Below are 24429 nucleotides of genomic sequence, written 5' to 3' on the forward strand. Positions count from 1 at the left end.
CGCCGTTTTATCCAGCGAATAAACGACAAGGCGTGACCAGAGATGTGAAGAAAAACTACAAAACGAGTGTACCCAAACTCCAAAGACAAAAACGCGGGAAAGTAACTACGCAACATCCGCTTATTTACAGTATGCCGCTATCCATTCAGATGAAAACAATTAGAAGATTTCGAGGCAGAAAATAATTAGTCCGTAGTAATCATGTTTCTTAAAACTATTTTTTTCTATAAAATAGTATTTTTGTTTTATTTGCCCAGAATAAGGCAATGTGAGTTTATAAAAAATGTTTGGTTGGAGTTCTAAAGATCAGTAGGTCTTACAAACGTCACTTTATTTTATTCTCTAAATAACGTTTAAAATGCATAGTAATATTTAAATGTGTTGTTTAAAGGTACATGTGTCTTTTTTGTCTTTACTCATTCTAAAGTGTAGAATGAGTATTACTGCCCTCTTGTGGTGTAATGCAAGCGCTGTACTTTGTTAAACTTCAGGTCCTTTTACTCATCAAACATAATCTTTCCATGGGATTATTTTAAAAAATAACTCATGACAAACGCCAGTAATAAAAAATACTTTAATTGATTTAGAAATTAAGATTTTCAGACGCAGGTAGTGAAATATATAGATTTTTCAAATTCTACTTATTTTTATCGGGACTATGAAAAAGCAGCAATTTTCATAAAAATGTCATTATTTCTCCAATTATTTCCTTGCAACCATAGAAAGTAGGGAAACGACATAGACACTACAAGACATTTCATTTGGCAAATGTCTTCAGCTGTTCATATACAAGCACGCATGCGCACACACACACACACACACACGATTTAGAAGGTAAATAGTATGTCTTGTCGGATGCTGATCCGTGTTATCCTCCCCTGATACATTAGTGGGTGTTTTTCTGCATCCTTCGCATTCTTAAATAATAAAAAAAAAAATCATAAAATGGCCCTCAGAACCAATGTACAGTATAAATAAGAGCTGCAGCAGCAATAACAGTACCCTTAAAGAAAACATTTTAAAAGTCGGCATAAAAAAATCATAATTATGCAGCGGTAAAAGCCAATGTTTGCACAAGTTAATGGCTTCTTTTTTTGCCAGTGTTCTGAACGTTTGTTCTTTGCCATTAAAGTGCATGGACTAGCCACTGCACACAACTATACACTTTCAGCGAGCTGAGGTGAAGACAGCAAGTTTAAAATGACACTGATTTGGTATGGCGGTGTGGTTCCTTCAATCACGATTCTGATCCATCATGCCATCTTTGTATAAGTCCTTCCAGCTTGTGCAGTACTATGGTACGCTAATACTATTGTGTAAGGTGTTAAAACATTTCAACCAAGTTCAATTAAGTCATTAAAAATGTTGTTTGTCAACAAAGCAGTTCGTTCATCTGTTATGTTCATTACGCCGTCCCTCCTTCCTCCCACATCATCGCATTGAAGTCCATGTCTGTGAGGGTGACTGTGAACGGAGCCTCCACTCGTTGTGCGTCCAGTTGAGCCTGCACTCTCCCTGCGCTATTGTTTACCCGCCAGGAGTTCAGAGGTCGAATGGAATTCTGGAAACGCTGACAAAAGGAAGCACAAGCATCTTCATTAATCGACTTACATGGATTCACTTTGGTGCAGGCAAGCCAGGGACAGGAAGTTGATGGCACAACAGAAGAGTGACACTGACTTCTTTCAGTGTTCCAGTTTCCTTGCAGATGGCGACAATTCCCCAAATGAGAATCTGCAGACAGCAGGTGGCGGCCATACACACTCCCAGCGCTTTTCCCCAGCGAGGATACACATAGGATCCATATTGGAGGTGTGTGTTGTACATCTCAATGAAGATGTAGGTCAGGATCAACTACAGCCAAAAGAGGAAACCAAACAAAAGTGAGCAAAGGGAGGACATTTAACCCTAGCATACTGTAACATCTATTATTTATTTATTTATTTTTAAATGTATCTAAGTGGGGGGAAAAATAATGACTTTCTTTATAAAAAATGTTTGCTATAACTTTTAAATCCTCTTCTTAAGCTAAAAACAAAAAAGGGAAAGACCACAATTTTATTTTCCCCCTTTACTTTCATGTTTTGGAGAGAACCATGATTATGTTGTACTGCTACACCCTGAGTGAGTACACAGTTTTAGTTTTTAACAGAGCCAGAAGTGGGTAGTGACGCGCTACACACTGACTGCACTTTTTTGGAATTTTAGCCTATCATTCACAATCATTATGAAAAACATGACAACGGATGGTTTTTTTTTGTAAAAAAAAAAATCATTCTAACTCGTAAATAGACAAAAATAAAAGTCTGCTTACAATGGAGCCAAAGTAAGGTCCTCTATTCCAGTTTTTTTCAACCTTTTTTGAGCCGAGGCACATTTTTTTTCATTGAAAATATCCGGAGGCACACCACCAGCAGAAATCATTAAAAAATTAAACTCAGTTGACAGTAAAAAGTTGTTGTCGCAATTGTTGGATATGACTTTAAACCATAACCAACCATGCATCACTATAGCTATTGTCTCAAAGTACGTGTACTGTCACAACCTGTCACATCACGCCGTGACTTATTTAGAGTTTTTTGCTGTTTTCCTGTGTGTAGTGTTTTAGTTCTTGTCTTGCGCTCCTATTTTGGTGGCTTTTCCTGTTTTGTCTGTTTTCCTGTAGCAGTTTCATGTTTTCCTTAAACGCTATTCCCCGCATCTGCTTTGTTTTAGCAATCAAGACTATTTAAGTTGTTGCTATCGTTCTTTGTGGGGACATTGTTGATTGTCATGTCATGTTCGGATGCACTTTGTGGACGCCGTCTTTGCTGCACAGTAAGTCTTTGCTGTCGTCCAGCATTCTGTTTTTGTTTACTTCGTAGCCAGTTGGGTTTTAGTTTTGTTCTGCATAGCCTTCCCTAAGCTTCAATGCCTTTTCTTAGGGGCACTCCCCTTTTGTTTATTTTTGGTTTAAGCATTAGATACGGCGACAAACCCTTGTCGTCTCACACAACGCGTTCCCGACATCTACAAAGCAATTAACCACCGGCTGCCACCTACTGATATGGAAGAGAATAACACGGTTACGCTGTCGAGCTCTAGACAGCACCGACACTCAACAACGGCACATAATTTGCAGATTATAATTACTGGTTGGCAAAAAATATTTTTAACCCAAATAGATGAAATTACATAATCTCCTACGGCACACCAGACTGTATCTCACGGCACACTAGTGTGCCGCGGCACAGTGGTTGAAAAACACTGCTCTATTCCACCCATAAAACTCAATAAATAACCATCCAAAAACGACCAACAATACTCCATTTACATTTTGTAAATATTAACCAAGTATTAGTGATATTGTTATCAGAAGCACTAACGCATACAAAGTATTTATAGCGGCGCCATGTTCTAAAGCTTGTATGCCTATATTGACATTATTGAGCGTTAAGCTGCTTCCTCGCTTTGTGGCTTGAGGAAGTTTATTGCAGATCATAAATCATCCCTCTCATCTGGATAGTAGAAGGACGAGGGTGTATTCCGACAAGTTGCCAATTTAGACCCGGGAATGGCAAGAATGACACGAAAAGACTCTTGTTTCGACCGCCCTTTTCTTCGCAAGGATTATGAGACATTCTTCATCAAAATGCGAATATAACAAGATTCTATCAATCGGCATCCTAATGACAGCAGACTTGTACAGTGAGTGATGCTTTATTATGTTTATTAGCTCTCATAAAGTCTGCCGTGAGCAGTAATCAGTGATGTTGTCGACAAAAGCGAACAGTGTGATGCATTTTTTTCATTAATGCGCCATGTATGCTTAAAATAATCAAAATACGTAAATATTATTAGAAATGTGCCTGTTACTACATTACATGTATACTTAGCCTGAACCTGCTCAGTGGCCTTGTGGTTCGAGTATCCGCCCTGAGATCGGTAGGTTGTGAGTTCAAAACCCCGGCCGAGTCCTACCAAAGACTATAAAAATGGGACCCATTGCTTCCCTGCTTAGCACTCAGCATCAAGGGTTGGAATTGGGGGTTAAATCACCAAAAATGATTGCAGAGCGTAGCCACCGCTGCAGCTTACTGCTCCCCTCACCTCCCAGGGTGTAAAACCTTAATGGAGGTGTTTGGATGTATTCTTAAGGGCTTTATAGGCAGAATAGAGTGACTCCCATAGGCTCCATTGTAAGCAGACTTTTGATCACATTTATTTACTTTTTAGAATACATAAAATAAAAACATATGTTCTTGTCTTACATAATGATTGTGAATGATAGGTAAAATTCCCCAAAAAGTGCAGTTCCCCTTTAAGTAACTTTTTGGATAAATTGTACTTTGTGAAGAAAAAAACACTACTTTTACTTCATTACATTAAGTTCCATTCTAATTGCTACATTATCGTTATATTTCTTTATAATCTGTTGATTACCGCTTGAAAAGGCGAATTGTTATGGATAGTCAAAGAGACTTCTTGCAGCGGGCACTGTCATAAGCACGAGTGACGTTTGACTCCATTTCACCAATCAATCGGAGCCTGGCAGTGACATGACGTCATAACTCTTCAATGATTACTTACAAACTATGAGAAATAACATTTACTGTATACTATACATTTATGTCATCTGTGGCAGTACAAATGTTCACATTTGTTCAAGAATTGTACTTCCAACTAGAGAAAACATGTTGCACTAAGTTGTATATATTTTAGCTGCACATATGCTAACGTGACTGTAAAATGTGCTAATGATATTTGAATGAATTTTACCAAACTAAAAGAGCTGGGCAGTTACATGACCGCATTGTCATCTCCACGCTGTAAAAAGTCACACCATTGTTCTCATCAATGTTTACATTGCATGTTAGGAAAAATAACATTTATATAATGTGCTTTCATCTGTGTCAGTACAAATGTTCATGTTTAGTTAACAAGAATTACATTTCCAACGAGAGAAAACCTGTTGCGGTAAGTGTGTTTATGCAATTTAGTTGTGAATATGCCTACATTAACCCTGTTGTAATGTCATAAGTGACTGTAAAATGCATCTTTTGTGGTACAGTACATAGCCTTCTGTAGCAGTCTCTCTGACATCTACACACAACCACACAAATTATACTGTTAAGGTATTTTTAGATGACAACATAAGTTTCATATAATTTTTGTAGTGCAGTAAGTGAAGGTTTTATGGAAAAATAGTTCCTACATCTGTACATAGTGTGAATTAGTGTCAACGTTTATATATTCACTCACCAAGAGAAGAAACGGCGTAAAAAATACCCAGCATGCTTTGAAGTACAACAAGACTTTACTGCACCAGGGTGGACAGTGCCGAATCATGTCAAGGATGTCCTGGCAAAACTGGTTAATTCCTGAAAAGCAATCCCAGTCATGACACAGAATATGATGTGGTATAAGATTAAATGAATGAGGTGGTGTACCATAGAAGAAGGAGATGCCGATGCACATAAAGAACGCGATGATGATGAGGCCGAAACTAGTGCTGAAGGAGTCGATGAGAGTGAACCAGTAAATGCCCCCCTATGAAGACAAGGCGTTGGGTGAGTATGGAGGAAGCAAATTGAGGGTGCACAATTAGTAGACTAAAACGTACATCAGTGATCAGCAGGAGACCCATCAGGTAGAAGCAAAAGCAGAGACCGCCAAGGAACAAGGATTTGTGCTTGGTGTTGCCTCGCAGTTGGGGAAACTCATCCATCACAGCAGTAGTGATGCCCTCTATGTTGCCAAACTAAGCACAAAAAGCATCAGACAGAGCAATGTAGGAAATCCGATAAAAACATGAAAGTGTGTGTGTGGCTGTGTGGGCTTACAAGTGTGTCAACTCCCAGCATGAAAAGCATCAAGAAGAAGAGAATGGACCAGAACGCTGAACCTGGCAGCAGAGCAAGGGCCTCTGGATAAGCGACAAACGCTAATCCTGGACCTGAAAGAGTCAAACGGAGACAAAAAAGGTATTTGAATTTTGGCAATTATCCGTCTCTTTGCACAAGGAGGAAGTCTGTAAGCTATAGTTGTGTGGCTTAATGCCTAATGACTGGGAGCATCTGACTATTAAGAAATGCTGTGTCACTGCAAACAAGGTGTAAAACTGCAAATATGACAGGTAAAGCATGGCAAACTTTAACTGAAGGGAAGTATGCATTTAATTCATTCATGAGTGTCTTGACGATAGAAAGAAAACAGACTGCTGGTGCTCATAAAAATTATTCAAGCAAAATACGCACTGCACACGTGTACAATGTTTTGACATTGAAGTGTGAGCATCAGTACACCTCATCCTAAATGTGCTGTAAGCATGCTTCAACTTGTACAATTTGAGTTATGAAAAGCCAATGTGAGTAGATATCCCATTGTAAAATATACAGTATATTCACAGTACAGTGTCACATTTTAAAATAAAATGCCATAGTCACACTTTTTAAAATATACAGTATATTCATACTACACAGGCATTAAAAAAAATAGACGGTATATTCATAGAGAAGTAGCACTTTTTAATAATACTAATAATTTATATATATGTATATATATATATATATATATATATATATATATATATATATATATATATATATATATATATATATATATATATATATATATATATATATATATATATATATATATATATATATATACACACTAGGGCTGCAACAACCAATCGATTAAATCGATTAAAATCGATTATAAAAATAGTTGGCGATTAATTTAGTCATCGATTCGTTGGATCTATGCTATGCGCATGCGCAGAGGCATTTAAAAAAAAATTTTTTAATTTAAATGTTTTTTTTTTATAAACCTTTATTTATAAACTGCAACATGTACAAACAGCTGAGAAACAATAATCAAAACAAGTATGGTGCCAGTATGCTGTTTTTTTTTCAATAAAATACTGGAAAGTATAGAAATGTAGTTTGTCTCTTTTGTCCGATTATTAATCGAAGTAATAATCGACAGATTAATCGATTATCAAATTAATCGTTACTTGCAGCCCTAATATACACTGTATGTATACACACACACACATATATATATATACATATACACACATACATACATATATACAGTACACATATACACACACAAATACTGTATACCGTACATATATAAACATATATACAGTATACATATACACACACAAATATACATATACACACACATATATAAACATACAGTATATACACATATATATTATATATATATATATATATATATATATATATATATATATATATATATATATATATATATATATATATATATATATATATATATATATATATATATATATATATATATATATATATATATATATATATATATATATATAAATCTCCTGATGATTGAGGAAACCCTCATGAAACAGGCCTGTAGAGATGAAATAGTCTTGTGATTTTTTCCCACACACACATATTACGCTCTACCACGGTATCGAGCACTATTTTTTTGGATAATCTAATTAAGACACATATATATATATATATATATATATATATATATATATATATATATATATATATATATATATATATATATATATATATATATATATATATATATATATATATATATTTATACATATATATATATATATATATATATATATATATATATATATATATATATATATATATATATACATACATACATGTATTCACAGTATATTCATACTTCAGGAACACTTAAAATAAAGTATACAGTATATTCATACTGCAGGAGCACTTTTTTCCTCCGTGCACTTTAGTTTCATGCAACAAAATTCTAAAACACGCAAATATTTGTTACTTAAGCATCCTTAAAAAACACTAGTTGTATAATCATTGAATGTCTAATAGCTATTATTTTTTATAGACTTGATAGCATCATTCATTCCAATAACAGTATTATAATATAGTATATTTGGTGGTTGGTACAAACAAAATCAATAATAAATGACAAATTAAGTAGAAATGATGTAGTAATAATAAAGGTAAATACACGTATTCAGTTTTTAATGCAACATGTTTTATAAGGGAAAAATCATCACTCTAATTCAGACCTGGGCATTGTACGGCCCGCGGGCCGCATCCGGCCCTTTGCGCATCCCTGTCCGGCCCGCGTGAGGCCAATCATAAATTACAAAATACATTTAAAAAAGTATCTATGTCGAGTGTGCAATACAACGGTGCTGCTTTTGTTTTGAAAAGCGTTATTTGTATTACTTCCGTGTGGACGTATGCGCGTGTGCGATTGTGAGTGAATTGAACGGCGCAATTACAAATTACAAAATAAAGTTTAAAAAACATCTATGTCGTGCACGCAATACAACTGTGCTGCTTTTATTTTGAAATGTGTTATTTATGCCGTATGTCCGGGGGGAACCTGTGAGTGAAGGTGCATAGAGACAAGGGATGAGACGCTAAAAAAAGAAAAGTTGATGAGGAATGGCGTGTTTCCAACAAGACATGGACTGCCAAGTATTTCTTTACATAAATTAATGGTAAAGCCGTGTGCTTAATGTGTGGTACACAGGTTGCTGTGTTTAAATATCATTTTAATCGCCACTACATGAAGAAACACGAGGGAAAATACCGGAATGTGTCTGATGAAGCGCGCGCAAGGGAGGCTGATGCGTTGATGGTAAAACTGCAACCCCAACAAGGACTTTGTGCCATATTTCACACCCTCAGAGATGCAGCCGTCAGGACAAGTTTCGTCATTTCTCACAAAAGCGCCAGAAAAAGTAAGGCGTTTTCTGACGGAGAGTTTATTAAGGAGTGCTTATTGGACTTTGTTGCGCTGATAATGCCCGGAGACATTGACTGTTTTTTGCTAACTTTGGATGAGAGCTCTGATGCAGTCAATTAAAGAGACAACCACAGGTAATGACTTGTTCACAGAGGTAAATGCGTGTTGGGACAAGCTGGCAGGTGTGACAATCCAATCCACTTTATTTATATAGCACATTTAAACAACAAAATGTTTCCAAAGTGCTGCACAACAATATTACAAACAATATTCAAATATTATCCTTAGCTCCACCAATGACTGAATAAAAAGAAAAAACAATTACATATAAAACCAATATAAAAAACAATATAAAATAAATATGATTGAAAACTATTTTTAACAACAGATGGTTGTCCAAATCTGATGTGGAAAAATGTTGGATAATGCAGGATAAAGTGACCATCAAAAGCAATCTGCTTTTGTATAAAGTTAAGTTAGGTTAAATTAAATTATTATTATTATTATTAATTATTATTATTATTATCATCATTATTATTTATCTTACGGTATATCAAAAATAATATTGAGCAAAATTTAATTGAAATATTGTCGTGTGGCCCTCCAGCAGTGCTCGGGTTGCTTATGCGGCCCCCGGTGAAAATTAATTGCCCACCCCTGCTCTAATTATATTATTTCAGTATAATTTTATCTAACAATAATCATATCACCTTAAGTATTGCCTGGATTTTGTCCAAATGAATGGATAAAGCTCGGTATGTGTGGTCATGGGACCTTTACCTTGACCTCATCAAACTGTGCCGTGCTGCGCGGAGCAACAAACTTGCCATGTGTAAGTGTGTGTAAATATGCAATTTGAAATGGCTGTAAAGCGACAGCTATTAGGGGTGGTCCGATCCAATATTGATATTGGTTTGATATCAGCAAAAAAAGAAGTGTCTGATTATGCATCTAAAATCTCAGATACAAGCAGTTCATTGCAGATTCCGCTTTATAATTTCTATCCAGCAGCGTATGGATCCAGCATGCAGAGCCCATGTGATAACAACAGCCTATCACCTGATCACGCCTTTTCTAACATTCCAGGAAACAACATTTAATGAAATATGTATGTTATGTGCTGATATCGTATTGGATCAATATCAGTATTGGCCAATATAAAAAAATACAATATCAGTAATACATTGGAAGTAAAAAACTTGTATTAGGACTCCCCTATCGGCTCCCCAGAGTTTCGGTAAAAAAGCCAATAGCGACATGTTATTTATTGTTTGTCTTGTATTTTAACAAAGAGTTGCCACTTGTAATTTTGTCATGTTTAATGACAAAGCATTCTGGTGTATCTCTAACTTCAATGTGATACTGACCTGAATCTGCAACATTCTCAACTGGCACCCCTTTCCTCCACGCCATGTGGCCAAGGACTGAGAATATAGCAAATCCTGCAAAGAAGCTGGAGCAGCAGTTTCCTGTGGTGATAATTATTGTATCCCTGAAATCAACGGAACAAAAATTAGGGAATGAAAGCTCTTCTTGTCTGCACGCTGCACTAAAGAGGGGACTAACCTGATGACATTGTTGTCAAACTTATTATAGGAGGCCATGGAGAGCAGCCCTCCAACCCCTATACCCAACGAATAGAAGATCTGGGAGGCTGCATCATTCCAGACCTGGTATAAATAATCTGCAGTTATTTTGAAAGACATTAAAAACATTGTATTTTTTAAGTTCTATTCTATCAAAGTTACCTGTGCACTGGATAATCGTCCCCAGTCGGGTGTGAGGTAGAAAGCAATGCCCTGAAGAGAGCCCTCAAGTGTAGCACCTCTGATGATCAAAACAATCAGGACAAAGTAAGGGAAAGTCGCGGTGACATAAACCACCTGAAACCACAGAGCAAAGGTAAGCTATTAGCAGAATTGAAGCCAAGTGTGAGGTTACTTCATTGTGTTCGCTCAAAGTTATGTAACTAACCTTGCCAGAGCTGTGGATGCCTTTCAGCGTACATAGGAAGACAAGGATCCAGGCAGCAAGGAGGCACAGGGCAAGAGGCCACCGGACTGGTCCTGGGTCATGAAGTCCCTCGCTGTTCACTACACCCAGCACACGCTCACTGGAGGATAAACATGAAGACATGAGACAGAAAAAGAAGCTAATGGAAAGGCTTACCCATTAATATAGCTAGTTCCGCCATGATAAGCGAAGTGCCTATGTGTCGGTCACTTTTCTATTTAAGGCAATGCAATCTAATGTGAAAATAAATCATAACTTCCTTTTACTCAATTAATTTTTTATGCAGTTTACCAAATGTCAAAACATGTGCAATTAGGGCCCCATTCTCCTGTTTGCATTAGTGTTTTTCTGCACGCGTACAACTGTGCACGTTTCTCTTGCTCGTATTCTCCCACCCAGCCTGCGGACACGCCCACCCCACTAACGAAAGTGAGGCACAAATTGCATAAGTCGTAAATGAAAACGGCCTCATCAATGAGCGGACGTTGCCATGACGCAGTTTTCTTGGCTGTGTGAAAATAAAACACCATGTTTAATGATTAACACTTGTGAATGTCATTGAAATCCAGGAAAAGGATAACACTTTAAATTTGACAAAGCCGTTTCCATCTACTGGATGTTGGTCGTCATAGTGATGTACGCTACAACAGCTTCTTCTTCCTGGCTGGATGTAAATAATAATCTGTAGATGAAAATTTGTTTTATTTAGTGTAACCACCCTGATGTTATGTGCAATGTTTAGGAGCCTAAAACTGTTTGTGAAGCCGTGACGCTTCAGAGGGGCTTGCATTGACAGCTGTGGTGTGTGGGTTAGTGAGTTGGCAGCTGAAAGTTTGACATTGATAGTCAAATAATCAATCAATTCATTTATTAAATGTTTCAGTTATTATGTTTACTACATTGTTGGCAATACGACTATTGATCACCTCCTCGTCTCGTTTATAGCGTCTGATAGACGATACAGTACTGTACATGCTGTATTTATTTTTTCATCATATAGTTGCATATTTCAATGATGGTCTCACGGTGCAGCCAAAACTGTCCCAGGATATCCAAACGCAGCAGATATATGCGTGGTGGCGCCCTCCTTCTATTCCACTTACCCAGAGACACAGCCAGGTAAATGATGGGCATTTTGGTTTTTGATTGTCAGTTATGGTCCTTTTATCCTCACTTACTACGCGTGGCGTACATTACATCCAAACTTCAAGTGCAATATAAAGTTTCACCTTCCCGGGGCACGGGACCTAAGCGCGCAGAAAAAAAAAGTGCTTAAATCGATTGGGTAAAACGTGCAAGCTCAGATTGGACAGGGAATGCCCACGTTTGGATTGTAACGACAGTGTGCATCTCGGTTGGAACAGCACTCTGCCCCTTGTGTGACACATGAACATTTTGATGGAAAAAAAATTATTTATGTGCATTGTCTGTTAATATTTCTGAGGAAGGACAGACGGATAGTGTAGTGTTTGCTGAATCACTCCACCTACTTCCAGAAGATCTCAGAGGGGCTGAGGAGTTTTCCACTGGAGCTATTGCTTGTATCACAGACAGCAGCGTTGGCAACAGCGTCACATGACCAAGGCAGAGGGCTTTGGAAAGAGCTTCCCAGGTAATAAAATGTCCACGCTATAATGACGTTGTAATATAAACACACCAGCACGGCCACACACAGCATCCCAATGCCGATACCTGCAAGATGAAAAAGAGCCTTTAAGTGTGTAGCTCAAAGTATTATGTAATACAATGCTTCACAACAGTACAGGAATTAATCTAATCCTCTTGTTATCTTTCTATAGCGGTTTAGCAATTATTAAACATGTACAGTATTGTTTTGATTTTTTTTACGTCATGTTCGGCTCAATAAATATGCGTGGTGGCATCGTCTGTTCACAATGGGTACTGGGCGCCATTTAGCATTTCTTAAAGTAAAATACCCCTACGTTGCGTTATTTTCGGCTGTACGAACCATTCAAATCGCGTAAAGGATAAACATTTCTTCAGAGTTCCTTGAGAGGTAATCAAGAAGGGTGGAAGAGTGCAAGATTTTACTAAAGACAACGACAAAAGTTTGCACTGACCACTTCATTAAAGGTTTGTTAGATGTATTTTTAATTTACTTTACTTGTTTAGTATTTCCCATTAAAGTATTATCTTGATATCATTTTTATTTTACTTTTTAACTAACAGAAGCCATAAAGTCAGAGTCGATACGTTTTCAGCAAAGGTACTTCTATGTCTCCCCTCTTGTTTATTTTGTACACAAATGTGTCAGAGTACATATGACAACAGGACAAAAATCAAATATGGTGTCAGCGGTCAGGTGCTAGTTTGTTCACATGGACGCCCGTCCTCGCAAGACGCAAAGTTAAATCATGAAATGCAACCTAACCGGAGCAAAAACGATGTATATTTATCCGGGAGTGTTGAGACAGCTTTTCCAAGTTTTCATCGGTTTTGTTGTGTAAAACGACGTTGCAGCACAAGATAGTTCGATATGTCTGGGAACTCCACCGATGGATATTCCTTGATATCACTCGACAAATCTTTTTTTGACAAAGCACAGGGATCTAGTCCATTGCATAGTTGGATTATTTGCCAATATTTGCTTTTGTCAGCAAGGACCGGCCGGGTGTGACGTTCAGCGGCATTATTGTGAAGACCGGAAATGTGTGACTGGTGGGAAAAAGAGACCTGTTGACAGGGCTTGTGTTTGAAAGAGAGGCAAGACTGTTGGCGATAAAAAAGTGTCCCTCAAGTTTCTGTCTGCTATCCTTCCTTTCTGCTGAGCTTGCACTCTATCTTACCAGAAGAAATCTTTGGCCCCGTTTACACTGCACACCAAATCTGATTTTTTGCCTTCAAGTGACACAGATCTGGTTTTTTTGCCAGTCCAAACGCTCCAAAGTGCTTCAAACCTGATCTTTTTGCATCAGATTCAGACCACATTAGAAGGTAGTCCTGAATCCGATTGGAATCTGATCTTTTCAAATGTGATTTCAGTCTAAACACAATGTGACCTGAATGCGACTCGTATATGACTTTTTCGTCAGCTTTGGGCGAGCTACGTCATTCGTGTGCGCTGGGAAAGACACACTCGCCAGCGGAAGTGGATATTTCATCACAACATCCTGTTTCGGTGAGCAAAGTCTAATTAAGACGACAACATTTTTGTTGCATCACTTGTCAAAAGTATTATTTTTAAAACAACTACAATAACACGTATCTGCAGTATATTCAATTAGCACGAGAGTAAAGGATGGGTGACAATAATAAAGACCTTATATTGGCAAATAGAGTATATATCTAATAGACTTAGAGTGCTAGTGACTCTGACAAAACTGGTAGAAGAAGTGGTCATCACCTTTTAGCAGAGGACAGCATTTCCACACGGTGATGGGTCCGGCTGCTCCATACTGTCCTAGAGAGAGCTCCATGAGGAAGAGCGGCACACCAATAACGAAGACCATGAGGAAGTAAGGGATAAGAAAAACACCTGAAAGAGTACAAGGAGGTCAGGGCGAGGAAACCATGAGCAGGGTGAGTGTGAGTAGGTGGCTTGTTATACTAGGCAGCTACACTATAAGTATCCATAATCTAGTACAAAAGTCTCCAGCAAAAGATAATAATGTTCAGGGTTTGTAATTGGGGTAATAGTTTAACTCTGTTATTATTGTAGTTGGCCCCTAGTGAACCACTGTTATGGTTATGGTGTCAGTTTATTTTGAACATGCATACAATTACAATACGATTCATCAAATGTTTCCAGTATCTCATTACAGCATGTCTGAAAAGGAGTAGGAAGAAATAGTGCTTATTTTTAATCCTAACCCTTTTTTGTTTCAAAGCAATTTCTTCGTTTGTACTCAATCTGAAACACAACAGTGAATATATAAATTAATAAAGGAGTAAGTAAATAAATAGCTAAATTAATAAGTATATACATGTTAATTCCATAAACAATAAATACATTTCTAATAATATAAATAGTCAAGTAAATTATGATTTACATAATGAGATGAATAAGATTATCTAATTTTTCAAAGAGGGTCGAAATATTTATTAGGATTCTTCTTTTTTATACTTTGTAAAAACTTTGAATTTGAACAGTTTCTTAAACTGGATCATATTGTACATTGTTTGACTTATTTGCTTAGTCCATTTCATTATTTAGCTCCACATGCTGATATGCTAAGTAGGTCTTAAGTGTTGTATGTGCTAAGAAGAATTGATGTGCATTCTTGTAAGCAGGTTATAGTTTGTTTTGTACATATATTTAGCAGTTTGAAATTTCCCCATATTTCTACACAACAACTCACATATGGTAAAGCTAGCGAGCAGTAAAGAATATGGAGTGATTATACTCAGTGGCCTCGTGGTTTGAGTGTCCTACCTGATTAGTGCGCTACCTAAGCTCTGATTTTCCTATTCCTTTTTAGATGTGCTGAAATGAATCAACTGAAAATATGTGATGCATTACCTTGTAGTTTTATTGTAAGCATAATCAAAAGAAGCTAAAAACTGGAAAAAACCTAAAAACTTATGTTGTATATTTTTAAAATAGGATTCCAATTCCTTTTATCATCTATTACTATGCCCAATTTTACTTATTTTTTTTACCCTTTCAATGTCTACTCCGTCTATTTGTATTTGTGTATGACTTTTTCTTCTGCTGTTACTGAATAGCATTATTTTAGTTTGACTGAGATTCAAGGATAGTCTGTTATTGTCAAACCATCTCTATAATTTGTTTAATTATTCTGTAATTATTTGTATTAGCTTTGTGTGGTCTCTATTGATCAAAACACAGTTGTGTCATCTGCAAATAGTACAAACTTTAAGTCCTTTGTAAATTTACAAATATTGTTTATTTAGTGATTGAAAAATTCTGTACCCAGTATTGATCTGTGTGGTACTCCACAGGATATATTTAGCATTGGAGACGTGTGTTTGCCTAGCTTCATGTATTGCTTCCGGTTAGTTAAGTAGCTTCTTATCCATTTCAAGACCAGCCATCTGATGCCATACCGTTCTAAACTTGTTAATTGAAATGTTATGGGTAATTGTATCACATGCTTTTGTTAGATCCATAAACACTGCAGCTGTACACTGTTTATCATCCATTACAATGGTCATCTCGTCCGTTATTATGACTAATGCCATCGATGCTGACTCTGTATCTGTATTGTCGGTCTACAAGTTTTCAGCATTTATTCATGAATTTGTTCAATCTGTTGTTCAACAATTTTAAAATGATTTTAGAAAACTGTGGAAGTAAGGAAACAGGTCTGTAGTTTGTAAACTAGTGTTTGTCTCCAGTCTTATAAAATGGTACAACATTTGCCATTTTGTTTGGGAATTTGCCTGTTTGAAATGATAGGTTGCTAATATATGTTACATTTTCTGAAATCTCTTCAATAACCTTTTTATCATTTCCATATCAATTCTGTTACAATCAGTTTAAGTCTTGGCTTTACATTTCTTCACAACTTTGATTATTTACTCTTCTGTCACTGTTCCTTCACAACTAATGTCTGATGCTGGGCTGACAGTGTCAATCAAAATTGAGCATATATTTGGAAAGGCCAAATTCTGACACACTTTTTCCATATTTGATATTATTAGGTGGTGTTCCAGTGGCTCTGTATGTTTTTTTGGCTGTAGAATGTACTCAAGTGGCAAAATGTTATTATCTAGCGAAGTTGTATAAGCGATTCAACACATCAAAGAAAGAACAGTACTTATTTAATTAGTGGATGCCTTGTGATCAATCCCCGTAGTAGAAAGCATGACAGGCTGCCAGCCAAGATGAACACGAGCAGACAGTACACTCAGAACAAAAAGTGCCTCGTTCGAAGACATACTTTCCAGTACTGTACACATACAAGTATGTGAGGCATGCAAACATGCTTGGAAACCTCTTACCTCCTCCGTTGCGATAGCAGAGGTAGGGGAACCGCCACACGTTCCCTAATCCCACACAGTATCCCAGGCACGAGAGCAGGAACTCGTATTTCCCACCCCATTGCCCCCTTTGGGCAATCTCGTTTGGGACGGGCACTGGACTTTGGACTTCAGATTCATGCTGGTCCTGGGATACAGTTGTGTGGCTTAGGCCATTTTGGGCATATCCGTTCAAATGTGTTGAATTCTACAAGTCAACGACATAAAAGTTGGAGACAGTAAAACATAGAAACACTATGGACAAGACAAAACAATTGTAGTTTATTCGGTTTTCTGTTCCCACTGCTCCACACTGTATATGAAGACACACAATTAGCGGCTAGCCACTTGTCAGCCAGGGGACTAAAAAAAAACATAGTGTCAACCCCAGGAGATTGGCATTTGTGATTGACATGAAAGGGCATTATTCGGCAATGGCAATCACGCGCTTTTTGTGAGTGTGAATGTTGTCTATCTGTGTTGACCATGCGATGAGGTGGCGACTTGTCCAGGTTATACCCCGCCTTCCGCCCGTGTGCAGCTGGGATAGGCTCCACCACCCCCCGCGACCCCAAAAGGGACAAGCGGTAGAAAATGGATGGATGGATGGATGGATGAACTACTTTGTGATTTTTGCCTTCATTTGTATAATCAGGAGAACAAAAGATAGGATAACGATTGGAGCAAACAAAAAAATGGTTTTAACACACGTATTTGTGAACAACATGACATTCAAAAATTCAACAACATCCACAAAATTATAAAATGATTTCTTACATCCTTGAATTACATGTATTTGTTTGAGTAAAATTACATCAGCAGTACAAAATACTTAAACAAAAGCTTGACTGTACAATAATGTATATGTGAACAACACCACAAAACCTATTATTTGATCAAATAAACATGAAATACTAGTAAAGTGCACTCTATCCTGGAAGCGATGATATATATATATATATATATATATATATATATATATATATATATATATATATATATATATATATATATATATATATATATATATATATATATATATTTGAGGTAGATAGATATATTTGTCTCGATCCGTCCATCTCTCGTAGCGAGGAAACTAAACGGACCGGTTTGACCACTCATTTCCCTACATTGGTTTTGCTGTGTGAGCGAGGCACCCGGCGAGCTCACTCCCAACGTATGAACTTTTATCCTTAAAAATAAACAATATTTCAGGAGAGAACAGCAACAACAACTCTACCTGGGTGACGTTGGCCAAAGCCGGGCTGCCGAGTTCGCCTCTTCCTCCGTCGTCCTTCATATCCAATTCCACCCCCCGCGTCACAGGTGGAAATTTTCTCCTCGATTAATGGTTCCACATCCTACACATTTACTCCGGAAGCTCTTCTCTGAGGCACGCCGTGGCGCCGCTGTACAAGTTATGCTGGTAGGAAAGAGTGTCGTAACAAGTTAAGGGGCCATAGAGAGAAAACCGACAAGTGGGGGCGGGGCCAAAAGGGGAAACAGGGCGCAGGTGCAGCACAGAGACTCCTCCCTCATGTTTTGTTTGCTATGACGTCATTGGGCCGGCAAGTAGATGGCTTTTGTTTATTTTGCGGTATTATGACACGCCTTAATAACACCTGAGGTTTTACTGTTGCTATTTTAAACACTTATGCCAACACTCATTACAACCCGAACAATGTATTGTTATGATAGTGGACACTACAATATCAGGACGGTAAATACACTTTTTTATAATGTGGTTTTGGTTCAAATGAATTGAGATTTGATTGGTGTTTGAATTGAGGTTGAAAACAGGAAGTACAATTTCCAATTTGAATTGAAGAATTGAAATTCCAATAGATCAATTTAGTTCCGAAATTATGCTTTTTCAGCCGTGATTCTCAAACTGTGGTACGGGTACCACTAGTGGTACGCGGGCTCTATTTAGTGGTATGCCCGAGAATCACTTGATTAAATATTGTAATGTAACAGTTTAATTTTCCTATATGCAAACACAGTATTGCTGTTCAAACTGTGTGTAATGGTACAGTATACTAAATAAAACCATTTGCCTTGTTTTAATGAATACTTAGGTCTACTACGATACTGTATTTTAATGTTGGTCATTATGGCGGTACTTGGAGAGCCAAGTGTTTTCTGAGGTGGCACTTGGTGAAAAAAATTTGAGAACCACTGCTTTACAGTATATTCCATAATCTACATGATTGTTTTACATATTTCCTAGGAATGTAATGACTTTGAATCTCATGCACACAAATACTTAAAATAAAATAAACTCCTATAAAACAGATTGAATCTTGCTATCATGCTAATTGTTAGCGTGCTAACATTGTAGTCAATTTTGTCGGTATAAAACAAAAAATCATGAATATTGTTACTTTAAAATAATAGAAAGTAATGGAAAGTACATTTCAAGTTTAGGGAATTTTATTTAATTTTGGCATTTTAAAGTATATAGGCCAAAGCCTTTGTTAAATTTCACTTAAATTCTTCATGTTACTTGGCTATAAGGAATTGATCTGAATTGCAATTAAAGTAATTCCACTTCCGTTTTGTTTTTTTAATTCAATGCCCTGTGTGGCGGACTCCATTTGATTCAGATTTACAGTTCTTCAAATGAGTTGAATTGAAATTCCAAATTTTGAACAAGCCGTACTCACACTCACATTGAATGACATCTATAGACAACTAGTAGTCTGCACCAGAGGTCTTCAACATCGCTACTGCAGGGAGTCGCAGAATTTCGCGGTCATTCAATCCGGGAAAAAGCTACAATATTTTTTATGCACTCAAAAACAGCAGAATAAAGGAGACATCCCGACTGAAGTTACAAATTCAGGCAGGATGTCGGTAGAGAGGGGAAATTTCCTGGAGTCTTCCGCAGAAGCAGGAATAGTTGACAAGTCTGAGGACGTGTCCGTGGAGCAAGTGTTTCCCAACATGCATTGTTTTGTCCTTACAATTATTACTTTTGACAGTGTCATTTCATCTCTTATTTTGTACGGATAGGGTTTAGTAGTTATAGTGGTAATCTGACATCCTGAGTGAGAATGGTTAGTACACCCTTGTATTACCACTATGGCCCTCAATTATGATTATAACAGGTGAAGTGTTTTTTTTACCTTAATTGGGTTGGTGTTGTTGAAGTTAGTTTGAGTACTTTCTGCAGTAATTTGCGATGTTGGCCGGATTCATGTTGATTTTTGAATGGTGCTTCTACTTTCTAGAATGAATGTTGTTGTTCCTGGTTAGTTACTATATGTGTGCACTTCCATTTTCTGTTTTCTTCTCACCTGTTTTAATTGGTAATTAGGCCTTTTTAAATTATTTCGGGTTCACTTGTCATCACTGTTTGCCCTTGTGCTGCATGACTTGCTGCTCTTGTGCACTCGGCACTAGCCTGCTGTTTGCAATCTTTAGTTATTTTTCCCAGTTTCATTAAACTATTTTATTTTGTGCTGTTGAACAGTCAAAGGTCGGGTCTTCTGGAAAATTTCTCAACTATTTATTTAAAACTGGTTACTGGCAAAATGATACAGCGCTGGATTAACGCCCAAAAAAGTGTTGTCCATGGCATACATGAGCAAGCTTTTGCAAAAGTGAGCCCAGATGAAGAATCCAGCAAAAGAGCAGAGAGGTCCAATGGGTCAATGAGTCCAAAAATATTTACGCTAGTGGAGCCAGTACAAGGGAAAAAAAGGGAAGTGATGGAGAGAGAGACACTTGTGTTGTCCCACCCATCAATGAGGGGAATTTTGTCAAAAGGATGTGAAGCTAATCAAAAATATTATCATTATAATTGAGAAATATTCATATTTGTGACTAGTTCCTCCTTTTTAGGACTTTAATCATTGTACCATTATTGTATTAGCTATTGTAGATCAGCGTAAACTTGGGGTTACATTTGGAACCATCTTTCTTTCAGCCTTGTGCAAGTGTTTAGAAATACCAAAACATGCATTGTCCCCAAAACAAAGTCAGGCATAGTGATGGCTTAAGATGCAGCTGCATATGTGTTTGTGTGTGCTTAATCAAATTAAGTTCAAGACAAATCTACATGAATTTAAATGTATATTTGGTACACTATTCAAAGAACTTGCACGTTGTCGTCTATCTCTGCATCCTGTGGTCACTACAAGCTCAACCACGCACAACCATGTCATGTCTGTTTCTTCTACAGCAATCAATAATATTGTGAATTTAATATGAGGCATGTACTCTTAATTAAGCAGGAAAACTACATTTAAAACATGTTTTATTCTAGAAGCTTCACTGTTGTGTGATTAAATTGTTTTTTTCTTTTCTTAGCAGCAACCTACCAGCGCTTTAATCCACATAATCTTGTGATGCTTCTCTAATTCCGTCTGTTGAGGCTCTATAATTAACAGCCCCGCTCTAGAAATCTGGGTCACTAGCTTGAAGCCAGATTGTTGCGACACATTTTTGACTGAAACTGGAAGTCATGGAAGTCCAAGACCTGGTGAGGCATGACTGGGATGTTGATTTTTACGATGACACCAGCTTAAACTGTCCTGTTTCGGAGCAACTTGCCAATGTGTGGGACAAACCAACAGTGGTTAAGTGCAAAAGTTCTCGCTCATTTGCCAAGGATGCAAGGATGAGACTTGACTATTTGAAATTTGGATCCCAAGTACCCCGCGGGGTCAAAGAAGGAGCAATGCATCATGGTGAGAGTGAAAAAAACCACACTGTGTTGGATTTAGTGGAGCTTCTTGATATCAAGGACGAGGTGGAAGATGAAGAGAGCTGGTAGGTACCCTTGAAACTTAAGTTAGCTGTATGTCTATTTCTAGTGATGGGCAGTAACTACATTTCCCAGTAGCTTGGCAGTAGCTTCACTGCTTTTTGAACGTGTAGCTTTTCCTGTAGCTTAGATACTTTTAGACCCGTGTAGGGAGGTATCTTACATCAAAGCTACAAGCTACAACGAGAGAAAATGGACTGCGAATCCAGGCCAAAAAAATATGGAGAAAACACAATGACCTGGATGAATGAGAACATCCATACATACGTAGAAAATCCATGATGATTGGTTGGTGTTCGTATGATGAGTCACAATTGGCTAAGTTTAGGGCGAAACATTACGGACTGACCAATCAGAGGCAGGATAAGGCGGGTCATCGAAAGCAGGAAGCAAAATTATAACAGCCACAAACTCGTGTCACATGACGACGAGGGAGTCGGAGACAGAGGGACGCTTCAAGCCGAACACTCAAAAAAAGAAACATATTTGAAAATGGCAGAGGAATTCTCTCTCACAGATTAGATTTTTCCTTTAGTGATGAAGACGACGTCCAGGAAACCCACAAAAATGCGTGTCCTTGGCCATATTTAGACAAATGTATGCGTTGAGAGAAAATAATGCCCAACAATTTAGTTTTTAGATGTTTACTTTATAAACCAAAATCATAACGGCTCTCTTCATCTAAGGCGTCCAACACAAATTTAGGAACACACATTAAGGTGAGTTGAGTTCATGAAAGGTTTTACTGAAATAACCATTACCAACTGTTCCCAAACAACACACAAGTCATTGTTGTTTTTTGTCAAGATATAGATATATGCTGTTTTTTTTACTGTGGGCAGAGAAAATGAATAACATTAGGTAGGTAAACTAAAATAAATACTTTGTTATTGGGTCCATTTGTACACTCTCAGTTACGTTAAAATTGATATTATACATGTGGCACCATAGATAGAAATACCGTTAATTGGGGGTCTGTAGCTTAATGCGTGTTTAATCGAGAGTAACTTGTAGCTTAGCTTACTACATTTTCCAAGTAGCTTGCCCATCACTGTCTATTTCAAATATGTACTTGCTGCTATCAAAACAATTGTGTTTTTACGTCATGACTTGAACACATTAACCGATCCCTCACAGGCTATACGAGTCTCCGGAAACGGCAACATCAGTCTCCTCTCCTCTCAGATGGTGTCGACACGTCCTGGATAACCCGACTCCTGAGACGGAGGCCGCATGTCGTTTGCTGACAAATGAGCTGAACCAAAGTAAGCAACACAAATTAAATTGTTGTGACTCGTCCCATCTGACGGTTATCCTTGTGTAGGTTCAAGCCGAAGCGTCTTATACAGACAGCCTGCAGTGCAACCTCAGAGGGATACATACACATATGTCAACACTGTGCGCAACACCTCTGACAGTTCAGGTAGTAGCAGCATGTATCATATTCATAAAAACATATACATTGGAGTCACTTTATTTGTCTAAACAGAAAACAATGATGTGAGTATGACCCATCAAGCCATAAGCAGCAACTACAAACTGGAGGACATCACCGATGTACACATCATGGCTCGTATACAAGAAGACAGTAAGTATTCCATCCAGTGTTGACAGCTTGGCGGTAATTTTTCCGGATGTTCCGGAGACATAAAAGGATCTATCACTATCAAGCATCTATTGCATTTATCGATCGCGCAGCAGTCCCAGCTGCAATTTGAGCTGACTGCAAAGGAATTGTGCGTGGGCAAAGCTGCCGCTGTGTGTCTTGGTTTGATAAATCACTGCAACGTCCCAATCCAATGTTTTACTGTTAATGAGCAAGTCAATAGATTTGGTTTGTTCGCGAATGACACAACCCTGCAGTCTTGGATTTTTGACATATACAGTCCAGAAATACAATTAAACACATGTCGAATGTTCTGTTTTTTCTCCCCCAAACAGGTAACCAACAAAAAGTCAATATAAAATTAATAATAATAATATAATCAAATAAGTACAGGAAAATATTGACATGAAGCCACAGACAACTGCACTCCTGAATGTCCCCATTATGGTGCGGCAATACACAACGGCAGACAAAAGGCTCATCAATTATGTACATTTCAATTACTTTTCAATCGGAGTTAAACTTGACAAACCTCCAGTATTTTCATCAAATTTAATACTCTAAGATTAAAAATGCAGAACAAAATTGACTGAAATTTGAGTAAAACCCATCAACAGAAGATTGTCCCAATTTAATGTTGATATTGTATTTCAGTCCGATATCAGCAAAAAAGCAAGGATAATATCGGCTTGCATCTATAAACTTTGATACAAGCAGTCCTGCAGCATGTTTACTTGGGAAAAGCTGCACAGCCAGTTAACATGTAAATGTCCTCCAATAAGCACACAACTTTTTTTTGGTATTTTAGTCGTCATTTACAAAAGGTAGGCTATAGGCTACTAGGAGCTAGCAGCTACACAACAGCTAAGCACACAGTAGCACACAAGCTAGACATACGTAATTAGTGTCCTTAGTTGACCAATATTGCAGTCTAAAACCCCACGTTTCACTAGTGGGTGTCTAGATACGATATTGATGTAGGATATCGGTCTGATAGTGACCTTGTGTGTCAGCATGTCTGTGATCTTCTTTTAATTTTTTATATATATATATATATATATATATATATATATATATATATATATATATATATATATATATATATATATATATATATATATATATATATATATATATATATATATATATATATATATATATATATATATATATATATATATATATATAATTATTATATTATATTAATTAATTTATTTTTTAATATATTTTATTTATATTATTTTTTATTTTTCCCCTCCCTCAGGGGGGGAACTCGACATGTTGGTTGCTGGTTGTTCCATCTCCATCGTTGGGGTCCCTGTGGGAGGGGTGGGTGGTCCCCGTGGCCCCGTGCTGG

General features: G+C 37.3%; 2 protein-coding genes across 3 annotated transcripts in view; one reads left to right on the plus strand and one right to left on the minus strand.

Moving 5' to 3' along the window:
- Positions 1-571: 571 nt before the first annotated feature.
- Positions 572-18173, minus strand: LOC133649711 (sodium-dependent proline transporter-like). The gene is made up of 14 exons (XM_062046366.1): positions 17936-18173; positions 16678-16903; positions 14117-14248; positions 12243-12444; positions 10714-10852; positions 10488-10622; positions 10306-10409; positions 10107-10231; positions 5823-5935; positions 5603-5740; positions 5430-5529; positions 5242-5360; positions 1681-1854; positions 572-1570 (listed from the first exon to the last, which is right to left on the minus strand). Exons 1-14 carry the CDS (start codon positions 17993-17995, stop codon positions 1406-1408), a joined length of 1932 nt encoding a protein of 643 aa, XP_061902350.1. The 5' UTR covers positions 17996-18173; the 3' UTR covers positions 572-1405.
- Positions 18174-21080: 2907 nt separating this feature from the next.
- LOC133650546 (SLAIN motif-containing protein-like) overlaps positions 21081-24429 on the plus strand; it is an 11064-nt gene continuing 7715 nt past the window's right edge. Inside the window, exons 1-4 of one of the 2 annotated variants that reach the window (XM_062047906.1) lie at positions 21081-21471; positions 22604-22731; positions 22791-22889; positions 22956-23054. In XM_062047906.1, coding sequence (XP_061903890.1) covers positions 21164-21471; positions 22604-22731; positions 22791-22889; positions 22956-23054 — 634 coding nt within the window. In that variant the 5' untranslated portion in view covers positions 21081-21163. The remainder of the gene's footprint in view (positions 21472-22603; positions 22732-22790; positions 22890-22955; positions 23055-24429) is intronic. The other variant, XM_062047905.1, reaches the window with a different exon arrangement.

Source organism: Entelurus aequoreus, linkage group LG05, assembly GCF_033978785.1.
Source record: "Entelurus aequoreus isolate RoL-2023_Sb linkage group LG05, RoL_Eaeq_v1.1, whole genome shotgun sequence".
In the NCBI taxonomy this organism is placed as follows: domain Eukaryota; kingdom Metazoa; phylum Chordata; class Actinopteri; order Syngnathiformes; family Syngnathidae; genus Entelurus; species Entelurus aequoreus.

Bases quoted from the DNA above. Each gene is read 5' to 3' on its own strand.
- LOC133649711 (XM_062046366.1), bottom strand. From the start codon at position 17,995: ATGAAGGACGACGGAGGAAGAGGCGAACTCGGCAGCCCGGCTTTGGCC. The intron at 10,853-12,242 runs GTAGGTGGAGTG...TTTATCCTCCAG, and splicing joins CCCTCTGAGATCTTCTGGAA to TGAGCGTGTGCTGGGTGTAG. The intron at 5,741-5,822 runs GTAAGCCCACAC...TTTTGTGCTTAG, and splicing joins TGCTGGGAGTTGACACACTT to TTTGGCAACATAGAGGGCAT.